We start from the raw sequence: 17,296 nt of genomic DNA, 5'->3' as shown, positions 1-17,296 counted from the left end.
AGGAATATTTTCAGTTCCTTTAAAGTCTGTGTGGCAGAAATCACCTTTCATGTGCATAAGCAGAATTATTGCCTTTAAAAACCCCAGTAATTACTATTAGAAAAGTACTTAATGAGGAAAGTAGAGAGCCAGATAGTATTCACGATTCACTTATTTTTCAAGGCACTAGAATCCATAGATTTTCATCAAAAAAAAAAGTAATCTACCTTGACTTGATAATTTTTTTTAATGCTTTTCTTGTTTATCCACATTATTTTTATCCGCTTTCATTTGAAATTAGTTTCACAGGAAACATCTTTGCCTTTTAGAATGCAGTTATGCAAAAGTTTGTAAGAAAAAAAATAATAATGTAATTTTAAAATTCTGTTCTGCCCAAGCAGAACATTTTGATCAAAATATTGTCTGTGCTACTAATAAAGTTGTATTTTCAGGTGTGCTTAAGCATACTTAACACATGGCACGGGAGGCCAGAAGAGAAATGGAATCCCCAAACATCAAGTTTTTTGCAGGTGAGCATTTCTTCTCTCTCTGCAGTAGATGTCATTTGGGAGTAGTAAGTGGTCTGACAGTTCTAAGTATTCTTTCTCTAGTGCTTTTAAAGCAGTATTTTCTTAAGTAAGTGTAAACAAGATGAAAGCCCAGAAAACGTCCTTGGAGCACTAGAAAAGTAACACTGTAGGGTAGACAAGTTCTTCAGAGTACTCTTTCCAACCAGTATTTTTATTGGTCTTGTTTTGAAGTGTTGCAGTTCATATGTGCAGCTTATTCCTGCACTGCCTGGACTTTGCTTGGATAATTTCAAATGTTTTATATTAAAAAGACTGGAAGATGGCATCACCTCCTGAAACTCATGTTTATGGTGAAGACAAAGCAGTCAAGCAAGAGTGGCAGAAAGCCAGCATGGGTAAACAAGAAACTCCTGCATAAGCTCAGCTGCAAGAAGAAAGCATACTGAAGGTGGAGGGAGGCGATGGGCAACTAATTAGAAATGAAGACACTTTCCAAGCATTCAGGAGAGAAATTAGGAAAACCAAAGCAAGAGATTAAAAAGGGAGAAGGGCTTCTTACAAGTATGTTGGCAGCAAAAGACCACATCTTCCTGAGGCTTTCCAGCTGCTTAGTGGGGTAGGGAACCTGCTGATAAGGACACAGAAGAGGCAGAGGTCATCTCTGCCTCAATTGTTAGGGGTTACGCTTGCTTTCCCACATCTCCAGTCCCTCACTAAGAAGGTCTGTGAGAATGAGACCTTACCTACAGTAAAGGAAACAGAATTCAAGCTGATCGAACCCATCAGTTCATGGAACCAGATCTCAGTTTCCAGGGGTGCTGAGAGAGCCAGTCATGACACTGCAAAACCACTAGCTCTCATCCTTGAAAGGTCAGAAGAATCAAGGGAGCTTCCTGGCCAGTCTAGCACCCAAGTTCAAGGCAGACGAGAAGGAGGACTTGGGAACTTGCAGGCTGGTCAGCAATACCTGGGTTCTTGGGAAGATTATGGAGCAAATCCTCCTGGAAGCTATTTTCAAGTAGATGAAAGACAAGAAAGTGACTGAGAACACCCAGTGTGGATTTACTGGGGGTGAAGATCTCCTGACTAACCTGCTTGCCTTCTGCAGTGAGGTGACTGGCTCTGCACAGAGGGAGTGCAGTGGGTGTAGCTTGCTTTCACTTCAGCAAGACCTCTGCAGTCTTCCTTAGTACCCTTGTAGCCAAAATGCGAAGATGTGGATTTTCAATGAGCAAAAAAGGGGCTGGATTGATGGCAAACAGAGCTTGCTGCTGTCTTCAGTACCCGAATGGAAGGTAGAGCATGGAGCCAGCTCTGAAAGATGCAAAGCGCTCACACAACTGCCAACTGACACAAGATGGGACATGGAAATTTGTATTAAATATTAGGAAAAACCTTTTCACTGTGAGTGTGATCAAACATGAGCATAGGTGTCCCAAACAGATTGTGGAATTTCCATCCTTTGAATATATTAATGTTCCCTCTCCCTTCAAGGGACAGTTAGGATTTGGAGATCTATGTTGTGGTTCTTTACGTAGGGTCACTTTCCTGTGATACAACGTCGTAATTGAGAGATGAACTGAAGTTTTGGACTACAACTATAAAATCAGTGTAGAAAGGTGCAAGTATTGTGAAATCTTTTACTAAAGTGTTTTTTCTTTGATTAAAATGTTAGATTTGACTGTTAGAAATCTCATGCAGCATTTAAGTTTCAAATTAAACATTTTTTTCAGTTTCATTTTGAAAATAGTAAGAAAGCTGTTAGAAAAAGTCCACCCCCTATATTGACAGAAGAACACTTTGTAGCTTTTAAATGGGAAAACAGCTCTAGGACTAAATAAATTGCTTGGAAAGAATTAAGCACTACATGTTTTTCTGGCTCAAAGATTAAACTATTGTCAGACCACCCAAAATACTTCAGAAACTAACTCAACCGAAATGAAACTGGAAGATCAGTTTAGAGTCTGTCACCACGTTTTCAATATTTGAGGAAATGTAAGTGTTCAAATCACCTTTTTGGAATTCTTTGTTACAAATTAGGTTTGTGTCATAGGATTGTAATCCCTAAAATTCTTGCTGTACTTGGTCCTAAGTATATAAGAAAACCCTATCCTTCATTTAATTATTTCTTTTAAAGTCAGTTGTTTTTCTACCTATATAGCAACATTATTGCAGTGACATAGTTTTGGTTAACTGCAACAAGTTGATAGAGGCAAACATTCCAATATGGGAAAAATAAGCAAGCCATCAAATCATATGCAATGCACGTACATATGAATTCCTAAATGCCCTGTGTACCTATTCAGTTTTTTCATTTATATGAGGAATATTTGGGCATATAGTTATTTAACTTGTATGTACATAAGCATATATTTCCACATGTACTTAATAGTAAAGTTGAAATGGGGAAAAGTGGTATTTCTTTATCACTGAATAGTTGGTCTTTTGTTGATACAGTTCTGAAAACATTTTTTTCTTATCCTAACAGAAATACTGAGGTATTGTCTTAATTGCATATGACAGTGTTGTACATAGTCTGAAACATACCTAAATCAGTTAAATGCATTTGAAAAAAAAAAAAAAAAAGAGGGAGACTGTGTATACCACGAGTAATTTTCACCTCACTAGTTCCTTGTCCATCTAATCCAGAATTAGTAGAATTAGTAAATTCAACCACAGAAAAAGTTCAAGAATTGTTGTCTGAGAACTTGACAAATACCCTTTATTTCACAAACAGGTGCAATCTGACATCTCTTCCTTTAAAAGTTTTCTTTTTCTTATTTCTATTTCTGTTATTTTTTAACTTATATTTGTCATTTTCACAGTCATAGGACTTAAATTTTTTTATGTGTAGCAATGGTTTCAGTTTAAAAGCGTGGACATTCCCTACTTGCAAGTAGTTTGTATTACAACAGTACTTTGCCATGGAAGTGGTTTTGCATATCAGGTAAGCAAAACTATGTATCTTTGTAAAAAGAAGCAGGTGGCACAATTTTAATTTTTAGTTTCTTCTCTTTACAGGTGTTAGTGTCTGTCCAATCTCTAATACTGGTAGCAGAACCATATTTTAATGAACCAGGTTATGAACGATCAAGAGGTACTCCAAGTGGTACCCAGAGCTCCAGAGAATATGATGGAAATATACGACAGGCAACAGTCAAGTGGGCAATGCTTGAACAAATCAGAAATCCATCACCATGTTTTAAGGAGGTAGGTTTTGGGAAACGCAGTAAATAACAAAGCAGTAAATATTTATTTATTGGGTTTGACTGTTAAGAATAATACAAATATTTCAAAACATCATGCAGGAGATGTCTGGTTTAGTCTCTTCATTCCCTGGGGCAGTTGAGTCTGGAGACTGAAATGAGTAAGGATGTACCTGACTTCACAGATACTTTTTTTTCTGGGGAAGGGGATGTACACAAATGTACATAAATCAGGACTAATCTATAAGAAGTCTTGGTGCACAGTTTGATAAAGCATGGTTCATACAGCTTGGCTCCTTAGTGCCAGGTGGTTCCTTCTACATTCCTTGTGAAGACATGTTACCAGCCCTGCAGATGAACTCTCAGTGTTTGCTAGCCAGCAGAGCACACAGTAAGTATTTTTCCAAGAAACATTGATTTGGACACACCAAAACAATGCAGAATGGAAAAATACTTTAAAATGCCTTAATGGCTTTAAAATAGAAGAGGGTAGGTTTAGGTTACAAATTAGTAAGAAATTTTTCACTATGAGGGTGGTGAGACACTGGCACAGGTTGCCCAGGGAGGTTGTGGATGTCCCCTCCCTGGAAGTGTTCAAGGCCAGGCTGGATGAGGTTCTGAGCAATCTGATCTAGTGGGAGTTGTCCCTGCCCATGCAGGGGATTTGGAACTAGATGATCTTCAAGGTCCCTTCCAACCCAAACCATTCCGTGATTCTATGATAAAACAAATACCAGCCTGAATGTTATTTATAGAAGGATCTATAAAGTATCCATGCTAACCTAGAAATCAATGCCTTCAAAAGCAACTGTTTGATGCTGCTAAAAGCGATATTAACCTTCATATATTCACACTATCTTAAAAAATTTACTACTTATAAATAAATCAATGTCGTTTGCATTCCTGAAAACAAATTTACACACCCTTAGCATCATAGAATAATTTAGTTGTTAGACATTTCTCTCAGTGTCTCTAGTCCAATTCCTTTCTCACAGCAGGTCAATTTGATCTCAGGGTCTTGAACAGATATGCCAAAGAACTCAATGAAAGAAAGTTGAAGATACACTAAGTAAGAGAATCTGTATGAACACTAATGCAAAATGGTTAGTCAAACATGAATGGGTACATCCCACAGTGTTGTGAGCAAATACTTTGAGAAAAACACATTTTACTCTGAACTACTAAAACCATTGCCACTTATAAATTGAGGTGCAGAATCATCTTGTAGCATCACCTATGATTTCAATTGTCTGCATAATAAAATGCTGAAACAGCATAATTATTTTACGATTATGCACATTACTAAGTGTAGCATCTGGGTGAAAGGGCAGTCTGCCATTCCTTCCTTGTTGTCCAAAAAAAATGTATTTTGGAATGCAAAAACCTTTTTCCATTAAAATTACTTTGTGGTGTGGAATAAGAAACCATAGGCATTTCACCTATGTGGTAGAAGTTAAATATTTTATCCACATGCAGAAAGAAAAGGATGTGCATTGTACTCTGGTGTCTTGAATTAATGAAGAAGAACACAGTGGTTATTATAAATTACCTCTTAAATGTTTTGCTTACCGAGTTGGAGACTGTAGTAAAGATAACACAATGACATACAATCAAATAACCTTTACTTATAGGTTTTCCTTTCCTAGCTAAATCTTAAGAATTCTACTTTTTCCAAAATTCTTAAATTACAGTACATTTAAATTAATTGGAGATCTAGGAAGGTGGTGGACTCCCTGACAGTAATGCTCCATCTTTCTTTTCACATTACAGAAGTGAAGGATATGCAATATTGGTAAATGAATCCCAGTTCACTGTTATTGTAGTGTCAGCAGTATTGTGCTTACTTTGCCACTTAGTTTTTTTAGTACTTACATGAAAAGGCAGCTTGTAAGCTGACATCTTGCACCTCTTCAGGAAGGTAAAGTAATAAGGTGTATTCATGTGGTGGTGTTTCAGTGGAAAACTGATCATTCCCTGAGAACAGATGACTTACATACAGCACGTTTTAACTGAACGGCAGATGTTGAAAACAACGCAACCACCAGCTTTCTAAATGGTGGTGTCGTGCCTAACCTGGCAGCAAAGAACCAGCCCCGTGGCTGCTCACTCACCGCCCCCCCACCCTCACCTCCCTGTGGGATGGAGAGGACAAAGGCCAACTAGAAGCTCATGGGTCAAGACAGAGGACAAGAAGGGTTCTTCACTGATTAAAGCCACAAGCAAAAGAGACTCAACTTGGAGAAAAAATACTAATTTAATTTCACGCTAATCAAGCACACACAGGACACAGACAACACACAGAGCAGGGCTTGCATACGTTACCCACCCCTCCCTTCTTCCTGGGCCCAAATCACTTTGTTACTGGTTTCTCTCCCTTCTTCCCCCCAGCGGCACAGGGGGACAGGGGATGGGATGTAGAGTCAGTTCACAGGCTGGTGGTTCTTGTTGTGCCATCCTCTTCAGGAAGGATTCCTTACAGTCCTTCCCTGCTGCCTTCAGGAGCAAGCTGCTCCAGTGTGGGCTTCCCACAGAGTCACTGGCTGCTTTGGGAACAGCCACCTCCCCTGGGTTGGTGTCCTCCACAGCTGCAGTTCCAAGTCCATGGGCTTCAGGTTCTCATTCGCCCCTCCTGGCACTTCAGGGAATGTTCCACCACGTTCCTCCATGAGTGCAAAGGGACAGCTGCCATCTCGCCATGGGTTGCAGGGAAACTTCTACTTGGGCACCTTCTTCCCCTTCCTCACCAACCTCGGGATCTCCTCTCCAGCTCAGCTCTTCCTGCTTTTCTCTCTCTGATCTCAGGTCTTACATCAGTTCTTTCATATGTTAATCGCAGAGGCGCATCCATTGTCTCTCTAATGGCCCGATCTTGGCCACCTGGGCTGAGGGAGCTTTTAATAGCTTCTTACAGGAGCCACCCCTGGGACCCCTCCCCCACTACCGAAGCCATGCCAGAGCCGAACCAGCACAGGTGCGCAGCCCGGACTGGGTTAAGCTAACCCATACTCACACTTGTGAAGAAAAAGTAGCATTAAGAGGCAGACAGCAGTTTGCAGAGGTATCTTGAACATTTGAAACTCCGTTCTGTTACCTGAACAGACAAGACATTTGCTGCACGAAAGAGAACTGCCCAGCACATTAAAGCTTCACATCCAAATTGTTTTGTTCTGGTTTAGGTTACTGCAGCTTTCCTCATTTTCCAAGAGACAATTTTTTAATTTTTCCCTATGCTGTGGTCTTTAGGACAGTATGATGGAAATTCTAAAGATTCTGAGAAGTTTGAAGCTACACTAGCCTGCATGTGAGGAGAAGTTTGAGGCAAGGATAGCTTGCTTTTGTGTTAAAAACACAGTTGTACTAACTTAAGCTCAGAGTCCTACCCAGTGCCTTATCAACTTGTGTGACATAAGAGCTTCCTTTCTGCTTCTCTGAATACATATTCCCTCTCCTTGCATAAAGTGCCATGTATCTTTCTTTACATATCAAAACAATTGAAATTATGCACTAGAAAGCATTACATTTTTCTCTGATGCAATAGTTTAATTTCGGAAGAATGCGGGATCCTGTCTGCAGCCCCATCCAAATGAAAATGTGCCTATGAAAATAGCATAGATTATCTGAGCACTTGTCTGAGAGACTAGCTTGTTGTTAAGAACTCTAGCCTGTTTGTAGTTAGAAACCTTAATGATGAACATTCAGCACCATAAATGCAAAGACATCATGAAAATTTAAGTCTAAAAATCTGTCAGTTATGCTTCAGTATGCAGGTTTTCTTTAGACAGATAGTTATATTCTCTTAACATCTAGAGGAAAATATTATTTTGTCAATTATGTGGCAATATTGCCAAGAATTCTCTGAGCTCTCTAGAATTCTCTTGATTTTTATTGTTTCTTTCACCAGGCAGGGTTTTAGAAAACTGTTTAGGACAAAACCAACACTAAGCAGAGCCTCACAGCTTTGTCTGAGGATTGATTGGTTGGGTTTTTTAAACTCAAATCAGTACAGAAATACCAAAATTGCTGTGGTAATATACTGGTTTCCATCCAAACCATGGGCACATCAACTACTTTTGGCTGGGAATTCTCATTGTTCCCAGAGGTGCTGCCTCTATCTATGGGATGTATCTGTGGTTGTACCTCTTCCACTGCAGCTGGTATGAGCCTCCTTCCCTCTGCAGAATCACGTTGTGTTCCTGTGCTCACACTCTTGACAGGGTTTCTGATTATCTGTTTTCTGTTCAGGCAGCAAGCAATTGCTGACAGGAAAACTCATTGCAATTTTTGTATTGTTAAAGTATACAATTCTTAACATTTATTTGCGATACTTACAATATACTTACAATTCTTACAATGAACTGCTGTTCTTACATTTGGAATATTTTCTTGCAGGTCATCCACAAACATTTTTACTTGAAAAGAGTGGAGATCGTGGCTCAGTGTGAGGAGTGGATAGCAGACATACAGCAGTACAGCAGTGACAAGCGGGTAGGCAGGACTATGTCCCATCATGCAGCAGCTCTAAAGGTGAGACTTGCTTTTATAATTTTCTTTTATAATGTTATAATGTTTATAATGTTATAATGTTGTTTTATAATGTTTCTTTTATAGTCTTGCTTTTATAATGTTCTTTAATCCAAAGATGACAAATGGCAGCAAAATTTCTCAGCAGCTGAGTTTTATAATAACTATAATGGAACTCCAGTAACTAATGCAACTCTAAAACATTTAAAGAAACCTGTTTTCCAGCAGTCAAGAGATGAAGTGTATGTGCATTCCCCTTTCTCAGGACTTTTTTCTACAAGTTAGATTTTCCTTTAGCACTTCTCCTACCTGTTTTTCTATAAATACTTACATAACATAGAAAGATTTTCCCTTGTTCTCTATAGGGTGAGAGGGGGTTCATAATAAAGTTGTACTTTAAACAATTCCTTGCCAGGAAACAAACTTTTGAATACAAGCACAGTTACTAAACTGTGGTCCATTAGATTAGTTTTACCCTGTGTTAAACTTCTACCAACAGCAGTAACCATTATAATGCTTTCTTCCTTCCTACCCAAGTACTGTCATTTCTGTATTAGATACTATTTTTTCTTCCCCTGAGAAGCAAAAGAAAAAATTTTAAAGGCTTTTTTCTGTTGCTAGAATTGCATTCTTTCTGTGTGACTGGTCTTCAAAATGCAGTTGTTGTTTGTCACTACCATCAGTTGATGCATCTCTGTGTAGACACCTGTCTCTGTGGCTGATCTCATCAAGACCACAACCTCTTTATAAATCTGCTTTCTGACTGTACAGCCCACCTAGTCCTAGGCAGTTTCTGCTGTGATCACAGAACACAGATACAACTCTCAACAAAAGACAAACAGCACAGCATTTGTATTGATGCATGCCTTGGCTACAGTTCTGTTTACTGCCTTTAATTGGTCCCTATCAGCATTTGCTAATTATTCAGGTGCTATAGGGAAAGTACCAATCCTTAAATACCAGGGAAAAGTTTATCCAGTCATTGAAACAATAAATTGACACCTTTTCTACTTATTCTTCCTTTTCCCTGATGTTCTCCAACATTGTGAAAAGTAATACTTTACCTGTGCTCTTAAAGTCTGTCTGATTCCTTTTTGCATATCCAGCGTCATACAGCTCAGTTGCGGGAGGAACTTCTCAAACTTCCCTGTCCTGAGGGATTGGATCCAGACACTGAGGATGCCACAGAAAAATGCAGTGCCACAACAAGTTCAGAAGAGACCATGTTGCACGAACAGGTGAAACCCAGCAGCAGTAAAGATATCCCCACTGATTTCAAGTTATGAGTTGCATTGACATGGACTTTCTAGACACAAAGGCTTTGAAGCACAAGCCAAATATGTCAATATTTGTATGTAAGAAGCTAATTATGTAATAGGTAATGAAATTGAAACTATACTATGCCCTTAAGGATATACAGTTTAATTCAAGATGATCTTTTATTTACCTGTACAAGAGTGTAAACTTTTTTGTGCTTTTATTTTTCAATTGTGAGAACCACTGATTGGTATGTTTAAAAAGTTATGTATACAAGAAATGGATAAATCACTGATATATAAGGGAAACTACCTTAGGAAAGAATGTTTACTGAATGTTTTTTTTGTTTGTTTTGGTTTTTTTTTTACTTGTAGAGTGAGGGCGGTTGTAACAAAGAATATATATTGGTCATTCTTACAGCTACTATTTAAAGTCAGAAAATTTTCACTGAATTTGATAGATTTTACGTTTGGCCATATATTCATGCTCATATTTGATTCTAAAGAAAACCTCCTGTATACTTCAATAAACGTTAAATGGACATGATCCCTCTTTTATGATTTACTGGTACATTTTTAAAATAAACTGCCATAAAATACATTTTAGCTGAAGACTTGCACTTGTATGACTGAATTCATTACAGTCAACATATTTCATTTTATGCTTACTAATTCTAAAATGCAAATTAAATAAATGCACATGGTTTTACCTCATGCCAAAATTTGGACTTCTGAATTCATCTTTTGTTTGGCTGTTTTAACAGTATTCTAAATTTCTTAAGGGCTATTCTGGAACAAAGTCTTTTCTCTGTTGAAATGTCTGATTTTTACATAATCAGCTGTACTCCTGAGTACTGACAGGGGCTAACATCGTGCTGCACAGGACTCTTTAATGTTCTGTAGTTCCTACTGTACAGACATTTCCAATTTTATACTTGCAACCACAGATCCCTAACTAAAACAGGCAAGGGACTTGCTTGATCTAATAATCAAGTCTGACTTTTAACATAACATGCATTACTATCACTGTTAATTTTTGAATAGTCCTTGAAAGACAGAGTTTTTACTGGTATTACCTCAGACTAATGTTCTGTTGTATTATAAATACTATAAATCAGGCAAAACCGAAGCTTTTTTGTTTTCTATTTGTTGTTTGTTTTATAAGTATCACGCTGGAATTTTTTCAGGTTTTGTTTTACAATGTATTCTTTATGATCATTAAAAATGGCACTAACTGAGGTTGTGTTCTTATGCTGATGGTTAACGGACTTAAGTAGTTCTGACCGAAGTACAGTTTTTCTGTGACATTGGTATGTTGTGTGAATCCGAGGCCTGTCCTGATTGTATATACCTCTCAAAAGCTGACTTGGCACATCTGCATTACTTCAGGGGATCCTTAATCAAAAAGACAGACAAGCAGCTCTGTGCCACAGCGGCTGGTAAATACATGAAACAAAGATTTTATGCCACATAGTCCAAGTGTTAGAACTTCCTCAGTGTTAGAACAGCACTGCATTCTTCTACATGGCTATTTACTTATCTTCTGTTAGTGTACAAAAGGACTCTTGTAAAGACTCCAAAAGCAAAATTACCTGCTGACGTCCAACTACATTTGAGTTAGTGGTTTCCATTAGAACTCTTCATTTAGGTCTTAACCTGTGTGCCTACAGGAGCAAAGTCTTTTTATAAAATCCAGCCACTTGTACCAAAATCAAATGTATCAGACCTAGAGATCCTCCCTAAACATGAAGACTTCTTTTTTTCTTTCCATTAAAAAACACCACTGAAACCAAAAGTACCTAACTTGCATTGATTTGACATTAAGAAGGTAGTGATTGTATCTTTTTCTCTAGTTTGTGTTTATGGTATCATAGCAATGCTAATGTGAAGTCACTACTGCTTCATTAAGCAGATGTAAACAGCTGCATGGGATATTAAACTCTAATTTGTATCCACATACCAATTATCTTTTTTTTTTTTTTCTCTCAAACCTGAGCTCGAATGGTCTTGTACCAAATTAATACAGAGATTCTAGCCTTAATAACTGGCAACTATGTTACAGTCTTGGCAACAAAGTACATATTTTCAGTTCTTTAGGTGTAACAGTAAATCCTAAGAGGTATGTAGAAAACTGACTATTTTTGTAACCAGTTCTCTTGATCTTCTAGCATTTTATCAAACTGTGTAGAAACCTCTATAGATAGATTACAGCTTCTAGCAATTGCACTGAAGTCCTGTGTTTTAACTGTTAAGCTGTTTTGTAGACAGTGTTTTAAAAGTGAATAGAAATTACTATCAGAAGCTCAAAGGGCAGCAAACTGCTAATTGGATCATTATGGAATTTTACCTGTGGTTTCTGGTCCTGCCTTTGTCCCCAGATTCACAGCTGACATGCAGCCTTGCAGTGTTGTGTGGGATGTTCCCAGTCCTTGGAATTGCTGTGGCTGCTCTGCCAAGGGCAGAGTGCACCATGTAGTAAGTCAGTAGTCTTTGCTGATCCTTCACAGGCAATACTGCCAAGCTTTTCTACACTGTCTACAGAGGAGGGAACAGCTCAGCCATTGATGAGACCTTGTGCTTGAAAAGAGAAAATCACTCATTCTACTGATTGCTGTGCTTAAACTGTTCTGTTTTGCAGTTTGTAGACAGAGGACTCTTCATATAGAGACATGAATGAAACTGCTGCAAGATTAATGGTTTCCTTTGGGTAAAAAAAGCGTGCATGAACATATGGATGAATCTTTCTCTGTAATCCTAACACCACTATACAGGAAGAAACAAAGATGGCAACCTAGAAAAAAACCCGAGAATTTTAAACATAAGAACCTCTCAAGTTTCACTCCAGTAATTATATGTGTAGGTACTGGCAGAACAATGTATGACCACAGGTTGACTAGGTCTACAGCAGCCTGTTTGGCATTGTTGGTTGGTCTGTGTTTCCGTTTTTCTTCTCTCAACCTCTGACATAGGTTCAAGGCAGAGGTTGTGCATGTCTGCTGGCCTGTTGAGGAGACTCCCTTGCAGCAGGTAACATCAGGCCAACACAGGTAAGGCACTGGTCTACTGATGGCTTTCAACAAGCTTCAGTGGGGGTCTGTCATCAGTTCTGTGGTTGGATAATGATCTAGTAAGCAGCAGTAACGCTTGAACTCTTTACTTTAAAAAAAAACACAGGATGTTAATTACAGGAGCTTTTCTTCCCCAAAATGTTTCTGGTGTTACATAAACAAATGTTCTATTTTACATCCTGAAGCAAACAACTTGATAAGCAAACAACCATATTACCGATTTATCTTATTTACGCATAAACATCTTAACACAAATCCAGCTGACTAAGCTAGAACTATCCTACATTACTCTGATCCCTGTGAAGGAGAATTATTTAGGCTTAGATGTTCAGTTGGAGTTTCTCAAGCATCAGCCAATAATAACAGTTATCACCCTCAAATGTCTACATAATATCAAGTTGGTAGCATTTCTGTAATTCAGACAGCAAAATTTTGTATTTAAGGTTGTTTAGTTAAAAGTCCAGTATGGAAAGAAACAGGTTCTTTATTAGTCAGAAACCATGCAGCCCTGCTTCTGATGGGAAGGTAGCTGAGTTAGGCTTGGGAAGTTGTGCAAGCAGAGCCTTAAGAGAAAGGAAAAGTATGTTATTGACCCACTCAAAGACATGTAGAAATTGGGTAACTGGAGACTTTCATACAACAAGAGATGGTTAAACTTTGAGATTAATGCCCAAAACTATAGTTAAACTGAATATTTTGCAAAAATAATGAGCAGGTTCCTCTACTAAGGTTGCTAAAGCAACAAGTCAGACATGGTTTTACATGAGGAAAATGCTTCTCAAACGTATCATGTGTCACTGCATTTAAAACCAGTTGCCACTCTTGTGCTCCATAATTCCACCTTAACCGTTCACTGTTCTTTTCACCTACAGACACACAGCCACAGACATGCACAAAGCCTTCAGTAGTTCATAAAGACCTTGCATACAAGTCTGTGGGTAGAAAGCAACCACATCCAAGTCACCCAGTAGCAAACATATGAAAACATCTTAAAAAAAACACAACAATCCACACAACCAGAAAATTAAATCAGTTTGCTGTTAAAGACTACCTCTCTTGCTTCATTTAGCATTTTCTCATTTACTAGGTGTCACCGTTTGACTCAGGTCCGACAACAATGCTCTCGATCCCCTCCCCCCCCACCCAGGTAGGGAAGGAGAGAGAGAAAAAGAGAGAGACTTGGCTGGATTGAAAACTAAACTACACAGCTTTAATTAAAACACTAATGAATGATACAAGAAAATATATATACAATTATATACAGATATATTCAGGTATGGGCAAAAGCCTCTCGTCTCCCCCCACCCCCAGCAACTCCCACAGCACTTCCCTGAACTGGGAAGAGTCCTGAGGAATCCCAGAGCTGCTGCTGGAGAAAGCACAGAGTGATGAGAGTCAGGAGAGCTCGAGCCTACGAGGGGGTCACAGATCTCCCCGTAGTGTCTGAGCCGGCAGAGTGCAGGTGCGGCCTTGAAGCCTCAGTAGTTAGAAAAACATTCCACTGTCTTATCAGCCTAGCAGAACACACTGTTGCTAGTTAAAAGAAAGCTTACTGAAGGAAAAAAAAAAAAATCAATAAGAGGAAAATTGGCTTCATCCTGGCTTAAACCACTCTCCACTAGGAGAGCAAATGGGAAAAACAAAATGTTGTTTTCTATTGTCTTCTCTATTTTCTTTCAGATATTTAAGCAAATATGTGATTCAAGAAAAAGAATACCAACTGAAGATGTCATGTTACCTACACCTAAACTAAGGGTTGGATGTCTCCAGAAGTCCTGCTCTCTCACCTTGAAACTGCAAGTTTGAAACTGCACAGAAAAAACTTGTCCAAACCAATAACCACATTGGTGCAAACTTCCAGGACTTTGTCCATCAAAATTCCTTCATTGAAACCTCTGGTAATAATAATAAGCTTATTTCCACAATTATTTTAAACATCCTGTAAGAAGGTGGTAATGAGTTGGATGCCACACAGCTGTACAGCAGTCTTGGCTGAGGCCAAGTGCAGCACAATTCTTTGCCTAGAGTATGACAGTAGCTCTTCAACACTGCAGAAGGTGTACCAGTGTAGTTAGTTTAGAAGTTAACCAGGCCATCATCATCACATATGCACAACCAGCCTAGCCAAGCACCAGCAGTCTCACATGAGGAAACCTAGGGTGCCAGGTCCCTGTGCACTCTGGCTGGAACAACCCGGCAGGATGCGAGTCCCAGCCTCCATCCTTGCTACAGCTACAGTTCAGGCTGTCCTGAAATCCTTACAAATGTTTGCTCACAACATACTGTAGCAATGATTCAAGAGGGAACAGAGGCGATGTGGCAGATCAAAAACTAATGGCCACCAGCAGGATTGCTGGAAAGGAATCCAAGAGGATCCATCCTCTCAACTACCAAGGTGTCACCGGGCAAATCTCAACTGAACTTTGAGGCAGTTTGAATCAGTGAAACTTGCTGGGATGTATGAAATCCACAGGGTCTGGCCTCCAGCTTGGCAGCAGTCACCAGAGAAATGTGACAATCTGACTGGCTGAATTTTTCCATAGCATGTGGGATTCTGGATAATTCCCAGAGCATTATAAAAGGCCTAAACTAGGTGGGGGGGAACCCAGATTCAATTCTACATATCTCCTGTCTGCCTGACTGTCACTAAAGGCAACAGAATATGTAGGCAGGTCACTCAAAACACTTGCTGTCCTACAGCTCCCTGGGAGGCCTTAAACAGGAAGGGTCTAATAGAGACTATCTGATCCATATGGCGGAACAGGGAAGACAAAGGGGGAAATTACATGCAAGTGATGATTTAGGTCAATACAGATTTCACTCTGGTTAAAAAAAAAAACAACACAACAACAAAACAAACCACCAAACACAACACTACAAATATACACTCAGTCACAAACAATTGCTGTTGATGACAGGAAGGAGAGGCTGAAGCAGAGGTACTCCAGAGAACAAAATATCCTTTTGTATCTGCACTGCCTACTGATGTGTTAAACCTCCTTCCACTCTTGTATAGCTGTTCCTCCAAGGAAATCATTCCTGTTAGAAAACAAATAGCCAGATGAAGAAATTACACACAGCAGGGAACTGAACATCAATAACCCGTATCAGAGGAGAAGCCAAGCCATTTAAACAAAGAATAGGAGGACAAGAGTACATGGTTCCTGATAAACAACTGTGTAATTCAGGAAAGATGATACTACCTTGAAGACGTCTCAAGTGTCTGTACTGCTAGCAGGAATCAATGAAGGATAGTGCTGAAATTTCAAGACTGCATATAAAGAACTGCAATAGAATGCTAAATTCAGTATATGCCTAATGCAAGATGTGGATTAGTTATCAGAATAACACAGTTAAAATGCTTGCTGTAATACTTCTGTCTTCTTGGAAACATTAGCATGACTTGCCTAAGTGTATTTTTAATTACTACTTTAAATACACTTTTACCCACAAATGTGTTTCAGGCACAGAATCCAACAGCAAGTGATTTTCTATGGCTACATGTCCTCAGAGACAGTTGTCCCGTACATGTCAGCAAGGGCAAACAATGACTCTAAGTTCGTATAGTTTTCATCTTCCCCTGATAGTTAATTTTCCACATTTCAACACATTGACCTCCTGCACATCCCAGCTCCACTGAGGGAACACAACAGTACTTACTCTGTACCCCAGCATTCACCACAGGCTGCAATTAAGTGTCCTAGTGGTCCCTACTGGGTCCCACAACAAAGCACACTTGATCTATCATACAGAGTTATTCTCTTTTCATTCCTAAATATCATGCCCTGTGACTGATGCAAAGCTTCCATGCAGATTAAATTGCCAGCAGTGTTCACCTTGACTTCTGCCTACTTCTTATCAGACTGAATTTGTTCATAAGACCTCTAGAAAAAATGCCACTTTTAGATTTTTCTTAAATTTAAGTATTTGAACAGCTTTTGTCTTGATGACCTTTGTTTTTTAGTTCAGTAAGCATACGTAAAGAAAATACTTCAGAGTTCTTATTCACCATCATCTTCTCATCCTAGTTTAGGCCATCATACTAGGCCTTCATGTATGATGATATTTGTATGTCATCTAAGGAAAAAACTCTTACAAAGCTACAAGAAGTGTTTCAAGTGTCATCTTAAGGCATGTATCAGAAAATATTATTTGCTTTCTTGTTAAAATACTATTTCACCATCCATATGACCATACTGTGTATTCAGTCCTCTACACAAAGTCAATGACATCACAGAATCATAAAAATGCTGATCAAGAGGGATGATCACCCTTTAGCCCACTCTTCCCTAAATCAAGCATCTCGCTCCCTCAATGACTATGACTGCTCATGGAATATGTGTTCTTGGTCCCCCACCCTCATGATACCATAGACTCTGTGCTCCAAGCTAATTGCTTTCTGCCTTTTGTCTCTAGTTCCACTTATGTAGTGATGTTACCATGGATACCCTGCATTTATAGCTTACTTCAGTTACAAGACGTAATTTCTGCATTTTAATTTGCTCAAAACCATTTCACAATAGGTGAAGAAAATAAGGAGGAAAACTGAGCACAGGTCCTGTTTCACTTTAAGAAGGCCAGCCATTTCCAGTTTCTCTCATACCTGCAGTAAAACCATTAATCATCATAAACTCATTTTGTCTAAAAGCAGAGGTAATACATTTTTCCATGTAAATCACTTCATTGCCATGACAGAATGATGTCAGAGAATCTAAACAGGTGATCTAATAAATTTC

The 17,296-nt window shown here is 38.9% G+C and overlaps 1 protein-coding gene across 1 annotated transcript in view; it reads left to right on the top strand.

Annotated features, from left to right (window-relative positions):
- Positions 1 to 10,208, top strand: part of BIRC6 (baculoviral IAP repeat containing 6) — a 154,876-nt gene extending 144,668 nt beyond the window's left edge. The window contains exons 70-73 of the mRNA XM_010004564.1: positions 432 to 509; positions 3,531 to 3,719; positions 8,105 to 8,239; positions 9,343 to 10,208. Of these exons, the coding sequence (XP_010002866.1) occupies positions 432 to 509; positions 3,531 to 3,719; positions 8,105 to 8,239; positions 9,343 to 9,522 (582 nt within the window). The 3' untranslated portion in view covers positions 9,523 to 10,208. The remainder of the gene's footprint in view (positions 1 to 431; positions 510 to 3,530; positions 3,720 to 8,104; positions 8,240 to 9,342) is intronic.
- The last annotated feature ends 7,088 nt before the right edge of the window (positions 10,209 to 17,296 follow it).

Source organism: Chaetura pelagica, unplaced genomic scaffold (genome assembly GCF_000747805.2).
Source record: "Chaetura pelagica isolate M959 unplaced genomic scaffold, ChaPel_1.0 scaffold278, whole genome shotgun sequence".
Classification (NCBI taxonomy): domain Eukaryota; kingdom Metazoa; phylum Chordata; class Aves; order Apodiformes; family Apodidae; genus Chaetura; species Chaetura pelagica.
The sequence above is the reverse complement of the archived record's forward strand: the minus strand, read 5'-3'. Positions and strand labels throughout refer to the sequence as shown.